The sequence below is a fragment of the Pseudopodoces humilis genome, chromosome 10 (genome assembly GCF_049639895.1).
Source record: "Pseudopodoces humilis isolate 2021_Gansu_Grassland_sample_001 chromosome 10, ASM4963989v1, whole genome shotgun sequence".
Classification (NCBI taxonomy): domain Eukaryota; kingdom Metazoa; phylum Chordata; class Aves; order Passeriformes; family Paridae; genus Pseudopodoces; species Pseudopodoces humilis.
In genome coordinates this window covers 29,219,977-29,243,793 of record NC_142209.1, presented here as the reverse complement: position 1 = coordinate 29,243,793, position 23,817 = coordinate 29,219,977, and the positions used below count along the sequence as shown (strand labels likewise).

General features: G+C 43.4%; 1 protein-coding gene across 12 annotated transcripts in view; it reads right to left on the bottom strand.

Annotated features, from left to right (window-relative positions):
• Positions 1-23,817, bottom strand: part of NFIA (nuclear factor I A) — a 248,965-nt gene that overhangs the window by 89,595 nt on the left and 135,553 nt on the right. For all 12 annotated transcript variants that reach the window (XM_014250709.2, XM_014250706.2, XM_014250707.2 and 9 more), the window contains one exon: positions 357-431. In XM_014250709.2, the coding sequence (XP_014106184.1) occupies positions 357-431 (75 nt within the window). The remainder of the gene's footprint in view (positions 1-356; positions 432-23,817) is intronic.

Sequence of the window (23,817 nt, the reverse complement as noted above, 5' to 3'; positions counted from 1 at the left end):
CCCTTGGATCCTGCAAGGGATCCAGGAGAAGCTGATTTCTGCATTCCTTTGTCTGCACTCTGCCCATTTTCAGCTGGATACCAGATGAGCTTATCAACTTGCACATGCAAGTTTGCAGAATCAAATGATATATCAGCTCACTTTAAAATTCTGCTGATTTATTTTCACCCATTAAAAGAAGTGGCACATAAATGCTGTCCATTGGCAAGAAGAGGGGAGAAGAGAGTCTTAATTTTCAAGATGCTGTTTTTGAATTGAGGAAGGGAACAATAAGAATCAAAGGGGGAAAAAAAAACAAGCCAACAACCAACTTGGATTTCAGAAACCACATAAACCAGCCCCAAAATGATACTTACTTTGTGAGACTCTTACTAGCTCAGTCACACTGAAAACACCTGATGTGACAAAACTGTCCTGGAAGCCCAAATGTCCTACAAAACAAACAGAGTGAGAGAACTGCGATTAGCTTTAAGCATTTAATGACAGTATTCTCAAATAGTTTACTTTCATTTAGACTTAAAATGTGACATCTAATTTCCCACTTAGCAGTAATTATTGTTTATGTAGGTGGGTAACCAGTCATACAGCTATGTAGGCTGCTTTGTGGTTTCTATCTAGAGGTTAGGAAAGCTAACATGACACATCAGCAGGGAGATTTTTACAGGTTAAAGCATCTCAACAGGAAATCTGAAACAAAAGAGGACTATTTTAATAAACGGTTACCTTGGATGACCCCTAATGACTTCACAACTGAAATGAAAATACTGTACCTAGGAAACAGACAGGAGAGCTAAGTTCCATAATCGTTTTAAACATTATTCTCTAAAGAAACATCTGATCAGGATTATCTACCCATTCATTCAAACCAAACAAGATTTAAAGATGTATTCTTCATTTTTCTAAGGTTACACCAGGGGGATCTTAAAAGAGCAGATGGTTAAAAAAATTTAAATTAAGGCCTTTTTAACTAACTAAAAAAAAAAAAAGCAATTCTAACATTTAAAACTAAGTTTTGAAAAGAAAAATAAACCTCTGCATAAGAAAAAGTATTAACTTTGAGCTGTGGACTGTCTGTAGGAAGCAGGGCGGACGCATCCACGCTCGCCTCCCTTGCGCAAGGAATGCCTCTACACTCGGTATCAAAATGTGACGGCACTTTACATAACAGTATTTTCCTTCTTCTCTGCAAACATGCCTACCACCAAATGTTCATTTAATTTTCACGGGTATGCTCAGTGACAAAGGAGCAGGGATCCGGCAGCTCAGGCGGGACAGAGCCAGACTTCAATTAGAGGGAGGCTGCACTCGGCCGGCCAGGCTGACCTCCTGCTTTGGAAATCAGGGTCACAGGAGAAATCGCAGGATAAAGGGATTATTAAAAGAACTGTAAAGTCCTGCTTGCCCACAGGATAAGTGGCATACCTTTTTAGGTTGTCCTACTTAGAGTCACTGATTCCGGCACACGCACACATTTATTATTGAATGTTTTGCAGGGGCACCATCTGCTCCGTCGTTAATTGTTTGTCGGGCTCGGTACGATTTCCCCGCATTCCAAATATTCTCCTGCACCCCACGCTCATGCTGGGAATACCTGTGCACCCCTCTCTAATGACCGGAGCAACAGGAGTAATGCCAGCTGGATGTTTGTATTCCTGGTTTTCTTTTGGGGTTGTTTAAACAAACCCAGAATATCCCACAGCCATTTCTACCTGCGGAATGGCACGCAAAAACAATTCATCCTCCGTACAGGACTGCAGAGGGTGGAATGTCAGGCAGTGTGTCAGGGAAAGGTTTGGGAGAGATCTAGAGGGAGGTGAGCCATTCACCTCCAGCCAAGGTCTCATGGAATTCTGCTCCTACACAGAAGACGTTCCCTGTTTCTGCGAGGAGCCCACGGTGCCAGATGAACGCAGTCTCTGAGCTAACAGACTCGAGACAAGTTTCTGCATCAGGCATGTTTTTATACTCCAGCAATAATGATGAGTTTTCAAACTGTGTATATGTATATCTTTGGGCATCCTTGTGTATGTGTGTATACATATGTATTATGTACACAAACATATAAATATACACAAATCTGTCATGCTCCAGCTGTAGATAAATGTACTATAAAATATTGAAATTGATGCTGAAATTCAACACAAACAAATTCCTCAATCTGCAAACAAGGTTTTTATTTACATCAAGAGAATAAATTTTTCTCTACTTCAAATGAAAAAAAATGTTCTTACAAGCTTTTATTTTTCCTTATTTTCAATTTAGAAATAGCTCCCAGATAGCTGTAAGTGCTTTTGCCTGATCTGCTTTGTATTTTCCCACAATAAAGGTGATGACTACCCCATTCTGCTTTTTAGAAACGGTTGCTGCCCATACACGTTTGTTCATCGCCGATTTCCCAAGTATTTTTAATATGAAGATCTACTTTTCATATGCTGCAGCAGACCTGCCTATTGAATTAAATGATCTGTGAATTAAAAATAATTCTCTTAGGTCTTCACTGAAACCACTCATGTGCCTAAAATTAAGCATATGCTTAAGTGCCTTGCTGGATGGGGGCCAGGACGCTTACTACTCCGCAGAGCCCTTCGGAGGGAAGCCAGTCTATGCTATGCAACTTCTCACACTGTGCTCATCATGGCAGCATCTGAGCAACTTCCAGAAGTGCATCCAGCAATGCCACGAACATCTGCCACGTGTTGTTTCTCTCCCCAGCGCAGCGCACTGGCTCTGCTCTGGTGTCCACTCCCACCTGCATCTCCCAGGCAGGTTCCTGCTGCACCGAGAGTGAAGGTGAAATTTAAATATGGAAGGAAAAAAAAAACCAAACCAAACAACCCCGAATCACAGCCATGGTAGGGTATTTGGCTGATTTTTTAAAGGGAAAGCCCAGAGCACTTTGTAATTATCCAGTAAAAATGTGATTGTGGCAAGGCAAACCGTGTTACTTTAACCTGTCACACACAGGTGAAACCAGAAATGAAAGTGCCATTTTAAATTCATTCTGACTCTCAGGGCATGAGAGAAGATGAGTAAGTTATCTTGGGCATGCTGACTTCAATATTCCTAACTTGGGTGCACTTGAAATGTCCACTTATTCCTGCAGGAACATTCCTTATGGGAGTACATGTAATAGTAATCATTAAACAACAGCACGCAATGAGCATGGTTAGATTTTCATCCTTCAATACCAAAAATAAACATTTCACAAATGAAAGGTGAATTTCCCAACTCTCCAATTTGATATTTACTTATAAACATTAGGAAATCGGGGGCTTGTCTCACCAATCATTAATAATGCCTTGATACCCACAAAAGCCATGCCCTCGGCTTAGAGCCAGATTTTGAATGTATTCTGAGGTCTGGTTGGTCTGTGAATTTGCAGTTGGTTTGTGAATTTCAGTACAACCTCATGGAATTTTTAAAGGTTTGCCTGGATGGCTCAGACTGCAAAATCCAGGCCTAAGACTCTTGTTTTTGAGAGTCTCGTTTTTGAGCTGGCATAACAGTGAGAGAAGAAAATGAGGGAAATAGCACAAAGAACTTAAATGTGTAAAAGAAACATTACTGGGAAACAGCAGCACTGACAAAAGATGTGAAGCTAACATTATTAACGGGGGTCAAAATGCAAAAAATGTATCCATTTGGCTGATCCACTTAATTCTGAATGAGAAGAAAAAAAGAGGTAAAGTCAAGCAATTGCATATGCAGATGTTAGCATTAACATGCTCCTGCACTGAAAGGATGATTAAACATCCTGAAAGCTCCAAAGATTTACTTTTCATAGGGCACTTTACTGAAATACTTGCACTGTGATAATTTCACTCAATATCCAAGAGACAGGACATTGAACCTGCTGTGTATGGCAGGTTGTGTCTGCAGCTTTGTGCAACAGCCACAGCTTGCTAGTAAAGCAGGTGCTCAAAATGAACCTTGTAGAGCTCATTCACTGAAATTTTGGGTACAAATTAAGACACGTGGCTGGCCAGGGCAGGCCCTGACTCAGCAAAGCTGTTGGAGCAGGTGCTTCATATCCATCACACGCCTGACTAAAGCACGTGCTCACTGCCCTGCCAAACAAAGGTGGGCTGACAACCTTCAGGAGGAATTAAAATAAATGGTTCAATCATTCCTTCAGTCAAGTCTAGGGGCAGGTAGGACTTAGCTCATCACCTAAAATCTCACTTTGCCCCACAAGGATGATCATCTTTCCCCTAAGGGAGGAAAATACCCAGGGATAATATGACCAAATTGAATGAAGCAGATCCGGATAGTGACTAATAAATCACTGAGCACAACAGCACAACGTTACTGTACCAGCTACCACATGGAAAACATCTTTCTATAACTTGATGGCTGCTTTGACTGGGGAGAAAATTCCCAATGCCATTTACATACTCTTCTTTTGGATCCCAGCAAAGAAGGCAGAAGAAAAGGCTTCAATTGCTGGAGCCTAATTCTGATCTCTCTCTCAAAGAAGTTTTAAACAAATCTTTCTACACTGATCAAATGGAGTTTCACCTCATTTTCTCCTAATTTACACTGGCAGAGGAGAAATCAGGATTAGGATTTGTTGTCTAGTGCTATTTGTTTTGAATTATTAAGCAAACATTCCTATTTCAATGAGTAAACGTGTACAAAGGCAACTAACCTTCATCCTAAAATGGAGTTTACAGGGAGAGTATTGTCTGCTTTCCCAATTAATGCAGTAAAAAGGAGTCTCAGACGTTGAGCTACCAATCAAGAGCTTGTGTTGTAGCTTGAGAAAATCATGACTGATGCAATTACTTTTATGTAGAAAGTCTGAATATAGTCTATAGGTTAAAGTTCATTGGGTTATTGTTCCTTAATTGAATATCTGAAGATGTTTTCAAGGTGCTCAAGGTATTATTGTTATTTAATTAGCAGGCTTCCTCGCATAATCCAACAGTATAATTTTTGCTATAAAATAGTTAGACTGCACCATAAATATACAAGGTGTTTTCTAAACAGAGATACAGCTGGTTTCCTGAGAACCAAGCTTAAATAAAACTGGGAGAGAGTTACTCCTGTGAAGATGAAGAAGTCCAAATGCAGTTATTTTCCTTCCACTACAATCTGAGTGACAATGTATTAAGCTTCAGAGAGCAGCTTTTGGGGAGACTTTGATTCCTTTTCAGCGTTTTGAAATTACACAAGTCCCCCAAACTAGCACTGAACCCATTTCTAAAGCTTTTTACATGTTCAGCATCTCACTATACATAGCCATCTTAAAACCTTAAAATAGTAAAAATCAATTAGGGTCTCAAGCCTATTATCTTAACCAAATGCCTGATTAAAAGAAAAGCCCTCTCTGCTCGAAGTGCAACTTGATTCCTTTTGGTTTTATCCTCTATCTAGATAATCCCGTGTTTCACAAACAATGCGGAGCGATAATGTGGATGAGAAAATTAATGTCTGTATCACACAGCACACGCAGGCCTGGAGAGAGGGGATGTTATCAGAGGGAACCCGGCTCACCCCGAGGACTCCCAAAAGATTAGCTGTTCCATGGCTGCTCTGGCTGAGGAGGATGGGGGTGAGGGAGTTACTCCTAATCTGCATTCTCCAGCAAAAAAAGGGAAGGACTGAACATGCGTGCTTCAGTCGAGACTTTTGTAACATTTACACTCTGCTTAATTGGAAGGTGAGTTTATCAAGGCTGTGCTGACCCAGCTGAGGCAGCCCTGCCACTGCTGAGAAATAGCTCAGCTCTATCCCATGCTGGAAATACAAAGCAAGATCCAAGGAGTTAAGCTGTATGTCTAAAAAAAACTAACTCTGAATCTAAAAAAAAAAAAAAATGGGAGATGGAAGAGACCTTCTATGCCAGCCACAATATTCTGTCCAAGGGAATGTCTGTGCCATTCTGATGGCAGACAACACCAGGCTGGGATACTGCATGTAGGAACAATGAAATCTGCATCTACCAGCAGCCCCCAAATACTGATCACCAGAGCTGCCACGGTGGCCTTATTTTAATTGCTTTGCATAAAATGCATTCCTCAAATTTGCAAATGATAAACCTTTCATGGTAAATCAGACCACATTTTAAATTCATGGACATTTTATAGAAGAGTTAAGCAAGACATTATACATTAAAGGTGATGCAGAAACCTCTCTCGTTCCCTGACAAATGCTCCCACTCCTACTTGTTATTTCCAATATCATTTTAATGCCACAGCAATAGCTCACCTTGGACAAATTGTACATTTTCTTACGAAAATAACTGTGGGGCCACATGTCACAGATGCTGTTATTTTCCCTGACTCACTACCTGCCTTTGGCTGAGGTTTTAAGAGCCAGAACTTTCTTTGTGGCCCATAGCAGGATGGATTAGACCGTCCAGGGCATGTCGTGTTAGTACAATAGAGGAACACTTTTAAGACTTTAAAGTCATGTAATACAATTCTAGGCTGGATCTTTCTTGTTAAAAAAAGTAGAATGGGAGTGATTGAAAGAGAAAAGGGCCAATATTTGACAACAGAAATCAGCATAACCTCCTAACAGCGGCAGTCATGGATGACTGCCCTTTGACCCGGGGAGATTATGTGGGATTTCAATGACAACAGCTGGAAGTGAGCATGTGAGAATAGAGAACACAGATCTGAGGCCTCCTACAAAAGACTGCACAATCCCTGCCCAGATCTGAGTGTTGATTAGAAATTGTTTCCTGGTCCTGGCTTAATAGACTGTGATAATGAAAGTTTTGTTAACCCTTCACAATATGCAAAACCACTGGTAAATGATTTGCCTTTTTGGGTTTTAGCTAAAAAGTCTGCATCCAGCCGACAGTGAAACTGTCTGTCTAAAACTGCTCGTTTTTGTGGGTGCCCTGAGCTGAAGTTCAGCTCCTTTTCCATATGGTTTGTGGCCACTGGGAATCAACATCTGCTGAGGGTGGCTTGGAGGAAGAACTCAGCGTTCCCTAAGGAACCCACCTGAGCAGGGATGCTCCAGGGGTGGATCAGAACACAAATACATGTGTTATGCTCTCCCTGTGTGCTACCTTTCCTACTCATGGCTCTTTAGAATCTCCAGTGAGAAAAATGCCTGATTATGCTGTTGATATTTGTTATACTGAGCTTCAGGGCTGCAAATTAATAAACGTGGACCACGGCAAACATTTCATCAGGTGTGTCACCAACAGCCTGATCCTGCACGGATCCACTGCAGCCTCAGCTCTTAGGAGATTCAAACTCATTTTATATTTAAGTGCAGAGATAGTGGAATTAATGGAAACTTATTACTGCTAATGAACCGATTACAGATTGCAATCAATCACATCAGGTTTTGTCCAAGTGGTGGCACACGGATAGCTCCTTTCTCTTTAAGACAAAGGTCTTCTTGAAACATTGAAAACATTTCAATTCACATTAAGGACCTTGTGTAATGGAAACCATTCCAAGATCTAAGATGTCTGGTGTGGGTTTTCATTTCTGATGGCTCCTAACATCACTGGGTACTTTTCAGTACTCGTGTGTGTGAGCAATCAGTTAAATACAGATTTTTGATATAATGATAAAAATTTAGAATCTCCCTGTCTACCATAAACCAAATTTGATAAAAAAAAACTGCAATAATACTGATAGGGGCCTATAGCTTGAAAAACAACAGATGTCTTAAATTACCATATTTCTGTTTCAGGTCCTCCATCCAAAAATGAAATATTAAAGAAAAGAAGGGGAAAAAAAAATCATTATAAATGGTCATACTCATTTGGCAGCTTATAAAATAATGTGCCTCCTCAAAAGCGTTTCAAAGTAAATGAGATGAAATCTACCTTGGGATAATAATTCTGGAATATTTATAGCATCCAACAATAAAAAGAGTAATAAAAAGAAAAGTCTGCCTCCCTGAAAATAATAATATGAAGGAGTTATTTATCTTCATATTTTCATATCAACCCTGGTTACATGAGCAATGACAGCTGAGATCTCCAAGGTCTGTGGTGATATTGCCAGTGACTCAGTGTCCAAACGGGGCTTCCAGGGAAAGCTGGCAGGATGTGGTGCTGCAGGGTGTTCCCTGGGCACCCACCAACAAGCACCCACCCACCCCATGGCAAATATGGGCACTGGAGGGGAAGACCCAGAAGGGGATATTGCCATCCCTGCCCATCTCCATCTCCAAGGCCTCTGTAAAATCATGTCCCAATCATGAGCTCAGCATTGCGTTCACCCCAGACAGCTGGGAAGCCTCCTCAAGTGAGTAATGTAAGGATCATAGTTCTATCCACTGGTCATTTTTTGATGTCAGCACCTTATTTCTGGTGGAGCCTGAAACTGGGTTTGTACGACTCGCTTGGCTGCGGCCCATGGCGCGTGCTCCATCCGCTGCCCTTGCTCCTCTCTCCATCACCCATCCTTGCTCCCGTCACTCCTCACCAAGTATCAACTGGTATTTTGCCTCCTGAATCTGTCCACTGGTTTCTAGGAAGCTGCTGGCAGGAGGAAGGAGCCGATGGCAGGGCCGTGTGCTGTGGCCGCGTTCCGGTCCGCACGCCACCGGAGCGTGCCTTGGAACACCAAGAGTCTACTTGGGTTTACACTGCTCCAAATTAGAATTTAGCTACAGTATTAATGCCATAAATATTATTGTTCATGCTGTGTGAAGAACATCAGTGTGAAAATAAATGTAAGGATATTTAAAAACTGGTGTGGAATACTTAGGTATTCAGACTAATCACGGGCTGAAATAAGCACATTTGTTTCAAATCCTGTTTATAGCACTGCAGCCCCTCCCTCCTTTAAATCTTCCTCTTAACCATAGTGATGTTTATTGAATACCTGTCATTTCTCCAGCAGCATGTGCCAACAGCGGCTCACCAGTGCCAGGCTGCATGAAAACCCTTCTGTCTCCTATTCTCCAAGGGGCTCCCTTAGATCAACCACTACCATACCCAATACACTGAAACCCATAAATTTGCAGATACTGTAGTCAAAATTCTTAACAGGAAAGTGCACCCATTTTGCCCAGTGTAGCATACTGAAATATCACATGGTGAGAAGCATTTCTCACCATGTGTAAACTGTCAATTTGATTTGAAATTAAAATTTTTGATTAACATGAGCATTTCTGAGCCTCCCGCTGGCAGCAGCCCTATTGCTGAAAAGTGACATGATTTGTGACACACATGCTGTACAGAAGCCCCATGCCAGCAATTGTTAAAACCATTTTCATTCTGCTTTAATATGGTATGACACTCAGGAAAATAATTTTAATATTTAGGAGAAAGAGGGTAAAGGCTTAAGGACTGAAGTCCTTTATGGGTGTAAAGTGGGATTAGAGCAGCACTGAAAATCAGCACGGAGGTCTCCCCATCTCACAAGTCATGTCTCTTTTCAGCAACAGGAACCATCTGCAGGAGGCTAAGAAAGGTCCATGCCGAAGCACAAAGCCCTCTTTTAAATCCAGTTGATATTTCAAACACAGCATGAGGTACTTTCCACCTATGAATGCCGAGATGCTTGTGCACGGCAAAATGCTTGCAACTCCAATAATTAAACCCTCTCGGATGGGAGGTAGGATTTTCTGGTTTCCACAGCAGTCTGTTATTTTTCCACGTTTATCATCTCCCCGGAGATATCAGTGGTCACCGGAGATACCAACATTTATACAGTAAATTACTTATGAAAGAGGTAAGTTTGGTGACTACTGAGACTTTTAAGGCCTGGAATTTACCTCTTCATCAGGCTGCTGGGAAGATCTTTGCTAGTTTAAACAGCTACCAAGTGAGCACAAGAAGCAGGACAGATTTTAAGGCTCTGATGTACGCACGCAGGAGACAAAAGTTCAGAGGGGATTTTTATAAACGTAAGCCTGTGTCACTGCTGCAAGCTGCTGACTCAACCGTGTCACCTGCGTGTTTCTCACAGTGGATCATTTCTTTTCCAGTAACATCATGTTCTGAGGAAGTTTATCATGAAACAAGTATCACGAACAGTCATTCTGAGCAGCAGAACAGCTTTGATATGTGTCGACACGCATCTGACTTTTCTCTGAGCTCTTAACACTGTTCATCACATTAAACACTCTGCTCTGCTGGACTCTCTGTTCCTAGTAAACACAGCGATTTCTAATTGCCATAACACAGCAAGCTAAAAAAATATAGTATTTCAAAAGTAATTTTAGATGGTGAAATGAAATACCAGGATGATTCAGATGCCCTGGAAGAACTCAGGCCTGAACATAAAGCCATGGGCTCATTTATGTTGATAACGGAGCACAAGAACTCAATCTGCATGAAAAACACGATCCTCAATAAAGCTGTGATACATAGTTACTAGAAGTATGCAGGTTCTTTTAAATAAGTCTTAAGTTTAAATAAACATTGTGTATAAATATCTGATTTTAATTAGTATTTTGCCAAGAAATTATACAACTGCACTCAACGATGCTGTAATTATTTCAGGATCTATAAAAGCCTCCCTCAGCTGGTGGTAGGTAAGTGCACCCTCCAAGGTTACCCTTCAGACACGTTTGGAGCCTCACTGAGGGAGTCTGAAGTCCTGTAGACACAGAATTAGAGGGCTGTAAAAAGAGGTATTGGGGGTTTTTAATGTGCACGTTAGTTTATAGTTATAGGAATAATCCATGTATCCAGATAATATGGCAGGATTCTCTAGGAAAGCCCAGAGTCCAGGAGGAGCTGGTGAGGACAGGGTCAGGTGAGGGCAGCTCCTCTGCCTCACTCTGCTGGGTGATACAGACACAAACCCTGGTGATTTCACCCACTGGTTCCTCTCATCCTCCCCTCCTGGCGCTCCCCTCTCTTCACACCACGGCACTTCTCGAAGACCGTGGCAGGACACCACGATAATGGAAGCTGTGGAAATATCTGCCCAAGATTAGATTGTACAAATGTGATGTGAAAGCAAGGAAGCTGGGCATGGAAGCTAAGTCACGAGGATCAGCCAGCTCCACCTTTCCCCATGGCTTTTCTCTCCCTTCAGAGCTACTTCTTTACACCTTCTCAGCTGCCACCAACGGTGAGCAAACTGGAATTCACTGTAAACTCCATGGATATTGTCTATTTACCTGCTGGCCCTTAAACTGAATGTTTGGAGTGTTCCCTCCAGGAGTCTCTTACTCCTCTATTCTTTGCACAGAGCTAACTCTGATAGCTTTTAGTCCTAAGCAGGGTGAAGTCTACTGGTTAGATTATTAGTTATTAGCTATTTTCCCTATCATTACTAAAATATTAGTTATTTCAACTAACTTTACACTTCAGTTATTCTTGTGGCTGGGGAGGGAGGAGATTTATCATGTCATGCAATCATCTGCCTCTGACTGGCTCCACTGGGAGAGTGAAGGTGCACGGGCAAAGTACTGCACACCCCTGGAAGCAACACAGCCCCATCCTGGGTGACCCCGGCTCTCCAGGCTCATAACCCAGGCTCTGCCAGGTCTCTGCCTCTCCCAAGCACTGAGGAGGATGCCCCACAGAGTGACTGACTGACTTCCCAAGCTCTGCTGCACTCAGGGTTAAGCAGGCTTTCAGACACCCAGTGTATTAGTGGGCAGTGCCCCAGCCAAGTCCCAAACTAGCGACATAAATCCAGTGGGAACAGACTGCTGGATGTGGAAACCAGCAGCAGAGCTCTGCACCACGACTGAGACTCTCTTTCCGTTTCATTCTAAGTTTGTGTTTTGTAGGGCAGGATGCCCTGTCTACATTCCTTTATGGACTAAGAATGGACATTTATTAGCAAGTACTTGGGCCGACAGCCCAAAACTCCAGACTCCTGGCCTGGGACTGCAGGACAGAGAGGGCCAGTGACCCTCGTTTGTGTTTACTGTACTTCTACAGACACATGTTGGTGTGATAGGGGCATTCACTTTCTCAGGTTCAGGCCAAGGTCAGGTCAGAACACGGACCAAGTTTATTTTTCTCGTGTAATCTGCTCAAGCTGTAGCCCAAAGGGGGCCTGGGAGTTCACTCATTGTGAGGAATTCAACATGAAGACAGTAAACAGAAGAGGCAGAGAGGGACCTTGTTCATCCTTCACTGATTTCAAGTGTTTATCTCACTGTGTGTGGCAGAGTGGGTGGTTCCAGGGGAGATGCTCAGGGAATTGGGATGATGTTGGTGGGATGTCCCATCCCAGGAGGGTGCCTGCAGCAGTAACTCAGACATGCTCTTGGGGTACCAGTGAGGACCTGGGATGAATCTGTTGCTGGAAGCTGGGCTGGACAGCTAAACCTTTGCACTCCCTTCCTGTGGTAGAAGATTTGCCTTTCTAGACCCTCTAACCCATCCCAGCAGTCAGTGAGTGTGGCACAGTGCAATACCCAGGGATGCAGAAACATGGCACTGGGGGGGGACTGCCCTGTCCTCATGTACTCAAGACAATCTGAAGGTACCACAGAGGCCAGGACTTCATATTTTGGGCCACACTTAGCCGTCTGGCCTGTGACATTTTGTACTCTTTCAAGCTGGCAGGAAAAAATGAAAAAGGAAAAGGAATTTAACTTGCAGAGAGCTCTACATTAAACTAAAGCAACTCAGGTAAAAGAAAGCCCATCTATTATGGTTTTTGATGCATTCTGTTCCTCCTTTGTTTGCATTACTGAAATGCAGAAATAAAGGGAAAAATAATGATGGATGGATTTTGGAAAAGTTAGAGTTCAACTCAGGATGGATGCGATCCCAAACATTTCAGATTCTTATCTCATCGTAATTGGAATAGCTGAACCTCTCTTGTCTGCAAAATTAGGCAAGGCATCCTGTGAGAATGGGCTCTTTTTCACAGAAGTTTAGTCCCCAGACACATGAAAGAATGAAAACAAGAACTGCAACAGAACATTTTTACTTTTGAATAATGGCTTCATTTGGGCAGTTTAGAACAAAACTTCACTGGAAGAGCTGAGGAGGAAATTCTCTCTGCCAGTGTGCCCATCCCTAGACACATTCTTCCACAGAGCACATGAACACTTATCAAAAATGATAATTTATCTAAGAAACTCCCATTCTGTAGAATTCAAAAGAAAAACAGAAAGGGAAAAAGTACATGTGGGCAGTAGATAGTCTGTCCACTCTTCTACTCCCTACATCTAATGGTGAAGAAGTCTTTCAGCCAAGTCCACATGCCCTGCTAGATCCACCTCTGCTCTTGAGCAACTCTGTCTGCTCTGGCTTGTCAGGATGAGCAGGAGAGGGGTGGGTGACTTGTCCAGAGTTTGAAGTGTTTGAAACATCTTGGTTTTCCTCAGGTTCAACAGAGAGAGATTAATTCTCAAAAGACCTGGTATCTCCAGTGATTACAGAGGGACAGGAAGGATTTTAGGTTCACTGGTGTCTCATTTTAATGCTTACTGTTAGATCCATGTCTTAATACATGCATCACGTCAGCATAGATCTGGAAGAAAATTTGCTTTCTTCCCAATTTCTTGCCCCAAGCAATCTCTCTTTACATTCTCCATCCTTACAGTTTTATCTGGCTACTTTTTGTTTGTTTGTCTCTTCAATTCAGAAGCCTGTAAAATACAAGTGCTGCTGAGTTATCCTTGTGTTCCTGCCCTTCATCCGCTTCGTTTGCAGGAGGGAATAATGATCTGTCACCAAGGTAAATTCACTGCCCAGCAGATAATGCCACAGTGTTTCTGCTGCCCATTTCACAGTAAGACATTCTTTTTCAATAATGCTGCATCTCTGTTCTCGTGGGAACAGTTTACGGCTGACATAGCAATAGTCGTAATAACAACTTACATTTATATTGTACACGGAATGATCTTTACTTCCCTCTCCTCCTAACAGTGGATGGCCCCCAGTCTTACTGCAAATCCATCCTTCATGGCTGTGGCAGACAGAAATCTGGATTCACTAACACTGAGCTGCCTCATTCCTCAGCTGTTTGCTCAGGTTGTCACATCCTTTCCAGCCCACTTTGTTATTGATTTAAATGGAGCCGTGGGCCACTACCCAACCGCTGCTCTAAGCCTTCCCTCACAAAAATCTGTGGGGATCCCCTCCTGCCTCAAAACCACAGCCACCTCAGTCTGTCAGGCTGCTGTCCACCCTCTCCTGCTCCTCACCTCTTCCCTTCCTCCTGCAGCTCCAGCTCTGGCATGCTCGGCTGTACGATAAAATTGGCTCCCCTCTGTACGGCGTGGGGGACAGGGCCAGCTCACTGCATTCTGCTGCTGGAAACTTCCTGAATGTGAATTCCCTGATTTTGAAAATCAGGACTTTGAGGTTTAACATGTGGGAAAATTGCAGGAGGTCTGCAGTGCAAAGCTGGTCAGGTGGGGACACCCCCCCAAACACCAGCAGGTTTTCAGATGGAGATGCAGATGTCAAAGAGCCTTCTGTTACAGATAAAATCAAAAGAGTAGGGAATTAAGGTAGAAAAATAACAGGGACAGGGGTCTGGGTTCTCTGTGAGTGAGAGCAGTATCCCTCCCTTATGATTCTGGCAGAAGAAATTCCAGTTAAAGGTTTGGCCCAGCATGGTCTGAGAGCTGGTGCTGACACCCCTGTGCTTGGCTAGGGCAGGGTGACTGCTGGGGTGCCACGGTGGCCCCCTGGGAGGACACACCACAGCCAGGGTTGGGTGCTGGCGACGTGTCCTGCAAAGGCCAGACAGAGAGAAGAGAAACATTTGGATCCCCTGGAGCAGCCCTATCATTTCCTTGTGCTCCCCTCGCCAGGGACAGGAGCGAGGTGCTGGCTGCTCACACCAGAGCGTGGCTTGCAGCAGATCCCCTTGCTTCAAGTGCAAGTGAGGGAGGGCGGGAGGTAATGATTAGAGACACTCTAAAATGATTGCATTAATTGAATCTTATGAGAATGGAAAACAATGGCAGTGGGTAATAATAAAACCCCACTGTAACCACGCACATCTCTTGTTTACTAGAAAGTGCTTCATTCACTACAGATTTACTCTGGGGCACAGCAGGAAACTTTTCTCCTTTAAATTTAATCAGCCCTTTTTTGCCTCATTTTTTTTTTTCACTTTCAGAGAGAAGTACCAGCTATCAGATCTGTGTTTCCCATCCACTCCTAAGACTCCTCAGTGCAGTGCCTGGAGGTGATGGTGTGAACTCACTCAAGAATGTGAAGGCATTTTATAAATCATTTGGTTCCAGCAGGAGGGGGAGAAAGGGAGAAGGCAGAGGGATGATATAGTTTACAGCACATACTCAGCAGTAACTCCCAGCTGTCAAACTTCAGCATTTTCTTCAGTTGCAACAGTGGTTAACAAAAAAATGTTAAGACAGCAGACATGAAATGAACATAGCAAGCAGCACATTTAATCAACTGGCACCTTCCTAGCACCCCACCGCCCAAATATATCCGGACACTATCACAACCCACAAAAAAAGTTGTACAAGTGAAGATAGGGCACTGAAAAAGGAGCAGCTGAGAAACGAACAACACAAAGTTGCTGTAAACAGCTTGTGGCGTCCTTTTTTGTGCCAGATAACAACAGCAGAGTGAAAGGAGTGTGTTTACAAGTGAGGCTCACTTGCCTCACCTTCCCTCCTGCCCCTCTTGCCATGATCACTACCTCCTGGGAAAATATTTGCGGACCATTGCAAATAAAAGTCTCCTTCTCACTTTCCAAGAAATGGATCTGGTACTTTTCCATTTCAATCACACTAGAGCCAGGCTTCAGAGGAGATTTTATTCTCACAACTCTATGAGAGTCACTCTAAGCTTTCTTTCCAGTTCCCAGCTAGTAACTTCTGCAGTTAAAAAGTAGTACCTGCAATTAAAAAAATGTATCAAATTATCTACAGAAGTGATGAGGCTTTCTCTGGGAGCCTGGTCTCACTGAAGTGCCCTCCCTGACAACAGCAGCAGTCCACTCTGCTTCTTTCAGGAGCTGTGCATTGCCCTTCACATGTTCCTCCCTGCTGGGGCACCCAACCCCAGGTTGTTTCCAAGTTAACAAACTTACTTGGAAAGCACCTGATTAACCCAAGAATCTGAAATATTTGCAGACATACAGGTTTTTTTTTTTTGAGCGTGCAAACCAAGTACGAGTATGAAGGTTTGGATCCATTTGAAAGCAAACCACGCTGTACCTGTAAAACCACAAGATTCATAAAGGCACTACACCACAGGCAGAAGCCAGAGGAAGGTGTGAAAAAATGACACACATTTTCGTAGTGTATAGATCTGTTTGGAAAGGTCTGGAGTCAACAGAACACTTCCTGTGCTGGTCAGGAATTCAGAGCAAAAGAACACCCGAGTGTGAGTGGGAAAGTTCAATCCCTTATCTACACCTGGACATTCCCATCTGGATGAACCAAGCTCTGGCTGAAGCCCCCCACAGAAGTCTGGGTGCTGGTAGCTCAGGTACAGTGAAGGATAAGTGTGTAAATGGGAGGAAAAGTACATTTTGCTGAGAAGTGCCAGACTGGCTGGGACTGGAGTCTCAGGGAATCTCTGATGCCTTTGGGTGGACTTGTTGGAAAACAGAAAGACACCCACCCACTCACCCACCTCTTCCACTACCTCTGCCTCAAGCCTTCATCCCCTTCTGACTTCTGCAGGAGGGGAGCCAGCGCCTCCCCAGCTCATCTGCACAGCATAGCTCCCAGCACACATTTCTTAACTTCCAGTGGTTTGACCACAGAGGGTGAAATTCTGGCCAGGGAGCACTTCCGATGGCCAGGAGAGCAGCGGTGAGCCAGCCTGGGTTTGACTGCTGTGATCTCTGAGTGGAGGGTTCCCACTCACTGCCACAAAGAGACACCACCTAAATAGATGTGGAGTAATGAATACTTAGGGGAAGCGACTGATTTCAGAGGGAGCTTTTATCCACAGGCCCTGTATTTATAGTTCAAGCCTTTTCAATTAATACGCACACCCTAAAAGAATTAAACTACTAATTATCACATTTTACTGTGGTTCACAGAACTTTCATCAGATCTAGTAAATGAAATCACGAGTTCAGCAGAAGAAGCTTTACTGCGCCAAATTATGTCAAGGGTATATCACGTTGATAATAAAAGATCACTTGGTTGGAAGCCTAACCTAGAAGGTTGGGGAGGCGTAAAAAGTTCACATTTTGGATCATGCTGCTCTGGTGTGGGCGTTTTGTGTTTTTTGTCTCAGTTATTGTGGAAGGCAATTCTCCCGCAAGTAAAATTTCCCCCTTGTCTTACATTACCGAGCATTAGGGAATTTTTGCATAGAAAGACAAACAGAAAGGTTTGGGGTTTTGTTTTGCGAGTCAGACCTTGGCATCACATCCTTTCTCCACTAATAAACTCCCCTCTTCACTCAACAGAAATTAAACGATGCCCACACCACAAATAAACTCCTTTCCCTAAGTGCCCAGCTTCCTGGTGGGCAGGGTGGTGTTCCAAAGCATCCTTCAGCCTGTGGTCCGCTCCAGCGGCCGCAATTACTCTGATGCAACCCAGCTCTCAGCTGTTAATTAAACAGCAACTCTCTCAAGGAGACAGGCATTAAAAACAGTTGTAGTGAAAGCTGGTGGTTGCTCACAGCTCCAGCTGCTGTGTCCTGGAACATGGGACATGTGTAGCAGGACGTGCCATGGCTGCCTGCCCATCCCAGCGCTGCCACCCAGGAGGGGACAGTGACCTGACACTGAGGCGCCCTCGGGACAAAGAAAATCCTTGACCCTGCAAAGGGAAACTCAAGAGTTTCCTAAGAGGCTGCTCCTGGCCATCCCATTTCCGAGCTGCCCTCTAGATGGCCCTTGCTGTTGTCTCCTGGATAAAGATTCATGGAAAGGACTGGGACAGAGCAACAGAACAAAAACAGATTTTTGAAACTCCTTTTTAGAATAATCACAGCTGTATTTGTGCACCTTATCCATTGGAAAGGTTCACTGCCTTTTTTCTGTACACACACATGGAGAAATAAAAATATATACTGGAGCCACACTTTTATTTCTCCTCTCCTTTGCAGTGCTCAGCCACTCCAAGCGTAATGAACATTTCATGTCTTTCAAGCACTGCTTTGTCATGCTATAAGCATTCATTTCATGCTTTGAATATTTCCTGTCATACTCGCCTTGGATGAATTTTTTGTGGGAATGCTTTGCTTGTGAAGGTTAATGGTTAGCAGCAGTGAAAAGTGAAGTCTGCTGTCAATGCCCAAGCCTCGAGCACTGCAGGTCACTGATGGGAAGGGTCTCCAGCCATGGCCAGCAGAGACTGACCCCACTGCCGTCCCCGTTTCTCGCCTGACAGTCAGAGCCATTTGCCATCACTGGATTCCCCCAGGAGAGTGCCAGCCACTGATAAGCAGGCTAAATCCTGAGCCTACCACAGGACCCAAGAAATCCTGGAAATGGTGTAACTGTGCCTCACACTGTGGACTCAAAAGACAATGTGGTAGGATAGGGGAAAATGGTGCTTTCTTTCCTATTTATTCAGATGATTCTTCATGACAATCATGAATCTGGATGGGAAATACACCTGGACGCTGAAAAAAAGTTTCAATTCTAGCTTATTAAGATTGAAATGCTGTATTTCTAGTTCTTTTTGGGAACGTAATGCAATGGAATAAGATGAAGGAAATGCAAGACTGCATCACGCATAAGCTAAATTTATAACCAGACATATCTGCTTTTGTTTCCTTGGGAAACGCTGGCCCTCAGAGCTGCCTACAGGCACTCTCAGGGGGTGATGAAACACAGGTTGGACCTCACCAGACCTTTCTTGGCTGATGAGTCCTGTTAGACTCAACAGCCTGTCCTGCCCAGTCCCGGGGAAGCCAGAAGAGACCAACCCCACCACAACTCCCTGACTCGGCCACCGCTTCCAAGCCTGGACAAATTTCCCCACTGCTGTTCCCAGTCAGCAGACAACGTGATCCATAAGGGTGCAAATCTGTTCAGAATTTGGTCCTGGCAAGTTACAAAGGTGCAAACAAGCTGACATCACCAGGAGCTCTGACTTCAGCGCCAGCGATGAGATTCCTTATTGGAAATGCTAAGGGCTTTTTTTTAAAAGCTTTTTCTGAAGAAAGTTAATTTTAGATTAGTCCCTCAGGCTGTGATAACTCCTCAGCGTGGCTCTGTAAACAAGAGAGGGGAGTCTTCTTGCATTTATAAGATTCTGATGCAAATAATCCCATGAACAAGAACATTAATAAAAGCTGCCGTTACTGTATTACTGCCTTTGCAGCTGTAACTGATAGAAAACTTTCTCTGCAAGGCTCAGTTATCTCCTGAAAATGAGGTGTTTCAGGAATGTTAGTCGTCTGAGACCATGTATTTTCTAACAGCACCAGTTTCAGCATTGTGTTCATCGGACTGCTCGTGTCCTTGCACTCCTCAGGTGGGAGCTGAGGGGCTTATCCAAGGACAGAGGAGCCTCCAGACAACCCCAGCACCTCCTTGGTGAGCTGGCACCAAGCTCTGTCGCAGCTCTGGAAGCCTGGGAGGCAGCTGGATTCTACCTGAAGCAGTGGAGGCAAGAGGTAAGGCATGGCCTGAGCAGAAGGGACGGCCTTGGAAGGCAGAACATTTCCCCTCATTAAAAATTTGGCTGTGAAGGAACTGGATGTCACTCAGCTGCCATTTAACCTGCAAGGCTGGCTGAGTGATGGGGACAACCACAAAGAGCAGCTACTCCTTCTCTGCTTGGGATGAGGGTCTGAAGGGTGACCTCTGAGTCCGAGAAGGGTGCCCAAGCCTTGGGCCAGGCAGGCACTGCTTCCACTGGCCAAAGCTATCCCACTGCCTGGAATGCCAAATTTGGGACCAGAAAGAATGCATTCACAGAGGGACTAGACTCTGCAGCCTGTTAGTTTAGGCAGAGGGGTCTTCCCACACATAATCTCCTCCTCCAGCCAAAGCTAAATCATGCCTTCCGTGACCAGCTTTGCCTAGAAAAGAAGAAACTTCTCTTTGCATTTGTTCCCACTGTGGCTCTCTCTTTCCCCCACAGTTCAAGGACCAGAAATTCTTCCTTTCTCTTTTAAGGCATGGAAAAGTAAGCATATACTTCAACATTTTTTTAAGGTTTTATACTCAAGTCCAACCCCTACTTAAAGCAAAGAATGCACAGATGATATTTACAAGTCCAGTGTAATTACTGTAAGGCTGAGAAACTAGTTCTGCGAGTTACGGCGCATCATTGTTTTTCTTTTTTCTTTCTTTTTTTTTTTAATGTTTCAATGAACAATGTGCCTTTCATTTCCTGCAGTTAAGGTACTTGCAGCTCAAAGCAGTGAGACTGCATTAAAGCTAAAAAGCATTTGGTTTGGGCATTACACATTTTTATTTCTTTAGAAAAACGCCTCTCCCTCTTCAGAAATTGTTTGAGCAATGGATTTGGCACACGTTTGTAATCAGCTGTAATAATGAATGCTGCCCTGCTCACTTGAAAAGGGAGAATTTACCAACTTCTTTAAAAAAGAACTCGTTGATCTACAGTCAAAGTGCTGTGCTACCAACTCTGAGCCACCAAATCACAGTCCTCCCGCCCGAGAGCCACGAGCAGCCTGTCAGAAATGACACAGCATTCTCCTGCTTTGCACAGCACACCTCCTCTGCACCTTTACGCTGCACTTATTAACTCACCAGTGCCACCACATCAAACACAAACACTGCCTGACATCCATTTACTGACAGCAGCAGCACAGCTCTGGACCACAGTTATTCACTACTCTCTTCTACATCTTCCCTGCCTTTCTCCAGAGTTCAGCTCCTGATGGAGCAGAGCAGGATTGGACTTTTAATATTCTCTGAAAGCCAGAATTGCAAACATCCCCACTTTGCAGACAAAAAGACCGAAAGGTTTCCCTACAAAAGTTTAAAATAATCCGACTTGCAAAAAAGAAAATCTATCTGATAGCTGTTTCCATGACTGGAAGTGAGAATAAAAGCCTGAGAGAGTGTCCACAGCAGTGCTGAGCTGGGAATTCAGTTGTTCCTGATCCCCAGGCATGCAGTCACTTCACTACATCAGACTACCCATTTTGTCATCCTCACTTCTCTGAAAACTAGTTTGTTTATAAAACACAACACCAAACCAGTGCATTTAACAAGCTTTTAAAATCAATAAACTTTTTTTTTTTTTTTTGATTGGGTGAATTGCAAAATCACTTTGCGGTGCCAACTGAAATGAAGCTTTTACATACCATTAGGCAACTACAAAAGTGGGGAATTTTCCACATGGGTGTTCCACCCAGCTGGTCAGAAAAAAAAAATCCCTGGTTTGAGCAAAATATCAGGGCATCATAAAATATTCCTGCCTTTCAGATGAAGTTGCTGGCTTCTTTCATTATCCCTCCCGCAAATTTCCTCACCCATAGAACAAACAGAGGAATTCTGGATGTTCTGCCTCTCCCCAAAAAGCTGTTTCCCATGGTGACAGAGCAGCACAGTGCACACCCTGTGTTAGTTTTACCCCCAGCTCCAGCATGAAACATCTGGACCTTGGACCATCCATGCACCAACGAGCCCTGTCTCGCCTGCATGTTTGCTTTTCATGGCCATCATGCTGCATCTCTCTCTTCAGAAATAATGAAATGCTTAATATTTCTGTTAAATATTTGCAGTGATTTGACTGGATGACTGTCTGGAAACTGTTCTGCCTTAATGAAGGCTGAGGCAAAGGCCAGAGTTGGTTTTGAAGCCACCACTGAGAGCAGAAGATGTCACCATCTCCCCTGTCTGTGATGATCCTGCTCCAGAAAACGAACCAGCAAAGCCCACTAGAAAAAACACATGAGTGGCTCTAAAAAAGAAAAGCTTTTTTCTCCCATGAACTTCACTTCAATGAAGGTTAGACACACAGGCTTTGCAAAACAACACATACAATTTAGGATGATAAATTAAAATCTGTAGTAGGAGGCCTTCTTTTTCAGGGCCGTATAGTTGACCCTTCTGAACCTACATTACTCAAGGTATGCAAAATATATGTGTATAATAAATAGCTCTAGAATTTATGGAGTGGAACAGAAAGGATATTAACAGGCAAGTAGAGAGGCTGTATAACCCTCACAAGGCCTTTAAAGATTTATTTTTTTAAAATGAAGGAATGCATGCATGGAAAAGGCAGCACTGAATCGATACACTTCTTTGTGCCTTCCAGAAACACATGCAAAAATGCTTCCAAATCTGCCCTCAATCTGGTCACTCCACTGTTGGCATCAGTGGGAATAAGATTATTCACCATTCTATTTTTTCTTTGATTAAAAAAAAAAATAATAATAATAATAATAAATTCCTCTCTGTGTGGGCTCATTCCCACTCTCAGCAAAATCAATTACGAGCCTCCCATTGACTCCGGAGGGATTTGGATCAGGCCCTGTGGAAGTGGGTCTACAGCAAGTGTAGAACAACGCAGTTAATATGATTTATTGTGTCCGTTTCTGTGCGTGCAGTTTTTCATTTTCTAAAGCCTGCAGTTTTGCTTTCATCCTCACGTCCAGGAGATAAGAGCTGCAGATCTGTGTTGATCTACACCGGCTACCCTGGAGCTGGGGGCTGTGTGTGCTGGGAATGAGCTCAGCGCCTGCCCCGGGGGGAACGAGCCCTTCAGGGCCAACACTCTGCCTTAGAAAATCTCCCACACACGCACTGCAGAAGGTGCAGAACCAGTGAGGAGGCTGCTGCTGTGGTGGAGAAAAAAATACCCTTTAGTAAAACTGAGAAGAAAAAAAAAAAAGAGAGAGAGAAAAATCCTTTTCCTGTTTATTAAAAAAAAAAAAAAAAAAATTAAAAAAAGTACCTTTTGTAGGTCGCCAGCAAAGTTCCAAGAATTCACTAAAAGATTGTTTTACAAAGAAGACTCGGGCTCCAAATCAGAGATATTTCATTTCACTAGGCTCTTACAGATTCTACATTATTAAACACTGACATTGCTGCTTTTCGGGGCAGTTGTTGAGTAGCAAGCTTTGTTAAAGACTAAGAAACTGCAGGGTAAGGTGAACTGTGCTTTAATAGCTGCAAAAGAATATTATCTAAACACAAAATAATAACATGCTTGGTGCCTAATACATTCTAAATTAAAATATGATTTAATAAACACAGGCAACATATTCCCCATTGAAAAAAAAATAGCAGAATTGGCAGAGCAAAAATCACAGTTTAGTCAGTTCTTCTCTTAACCTTGCAATCCTTTGGCTACAAATTAGAATTTCTGTGAACAGGATTGATAAGGGAAATTAGGCGCTGTCTTTCAGAAACAACAGCAATGTTTTAAGATGGTATGTTTAGAGATGAACAGCACAAAATCTATCAAAATATGAAACCTTTCATATCTAATGGGAGGAAAATACAGGAGCCCAAATAGCCAAAATCTTGCCAGCCCAATAAGCCCTATGTTCCACGTCCTATGATTCATGCTGGTAGTTTAAAGGTTTTTGTGTACCTAAACCTTTTCTTCTTCCCTTAAATCATCCCCTGTTTAAACCCTAACCCCAAAGCAGTCCAGATGTGAATGCAGCCCCACAGCCCCACTGTCCCTTGCAGCTTGTTTGGCTGCTGCTGAAGCCCCCAAAACCCCCACTGAACACACACACAGCTGCAGGGGTTTAAGGCAAAGCACAGTTCTCTGTGAAAGGGAAATCACACGTGTATTACTACAGATACAGTATTTCTACATGGATTTACACATCCCAGAAATAGTGACAGGGCTTCAGGGGCATAAACCCTTCACATAAATTCTTTTCTGTGTATGCAGAGTAGACCCCAAGTACAGTGGGTAGCCCAATCTACATTTAGGTCTTATTAAAAAATGGACTGGTTATAGATAAAAGAAGTCAAGAACTACTACTAATAGCCATCCCTTATTCAAAGTCCTAAATAGAAGTAGTAAAACAAAACTCAGTTGCCAATGGGCCAACAAAAATTGTTGAGGTCT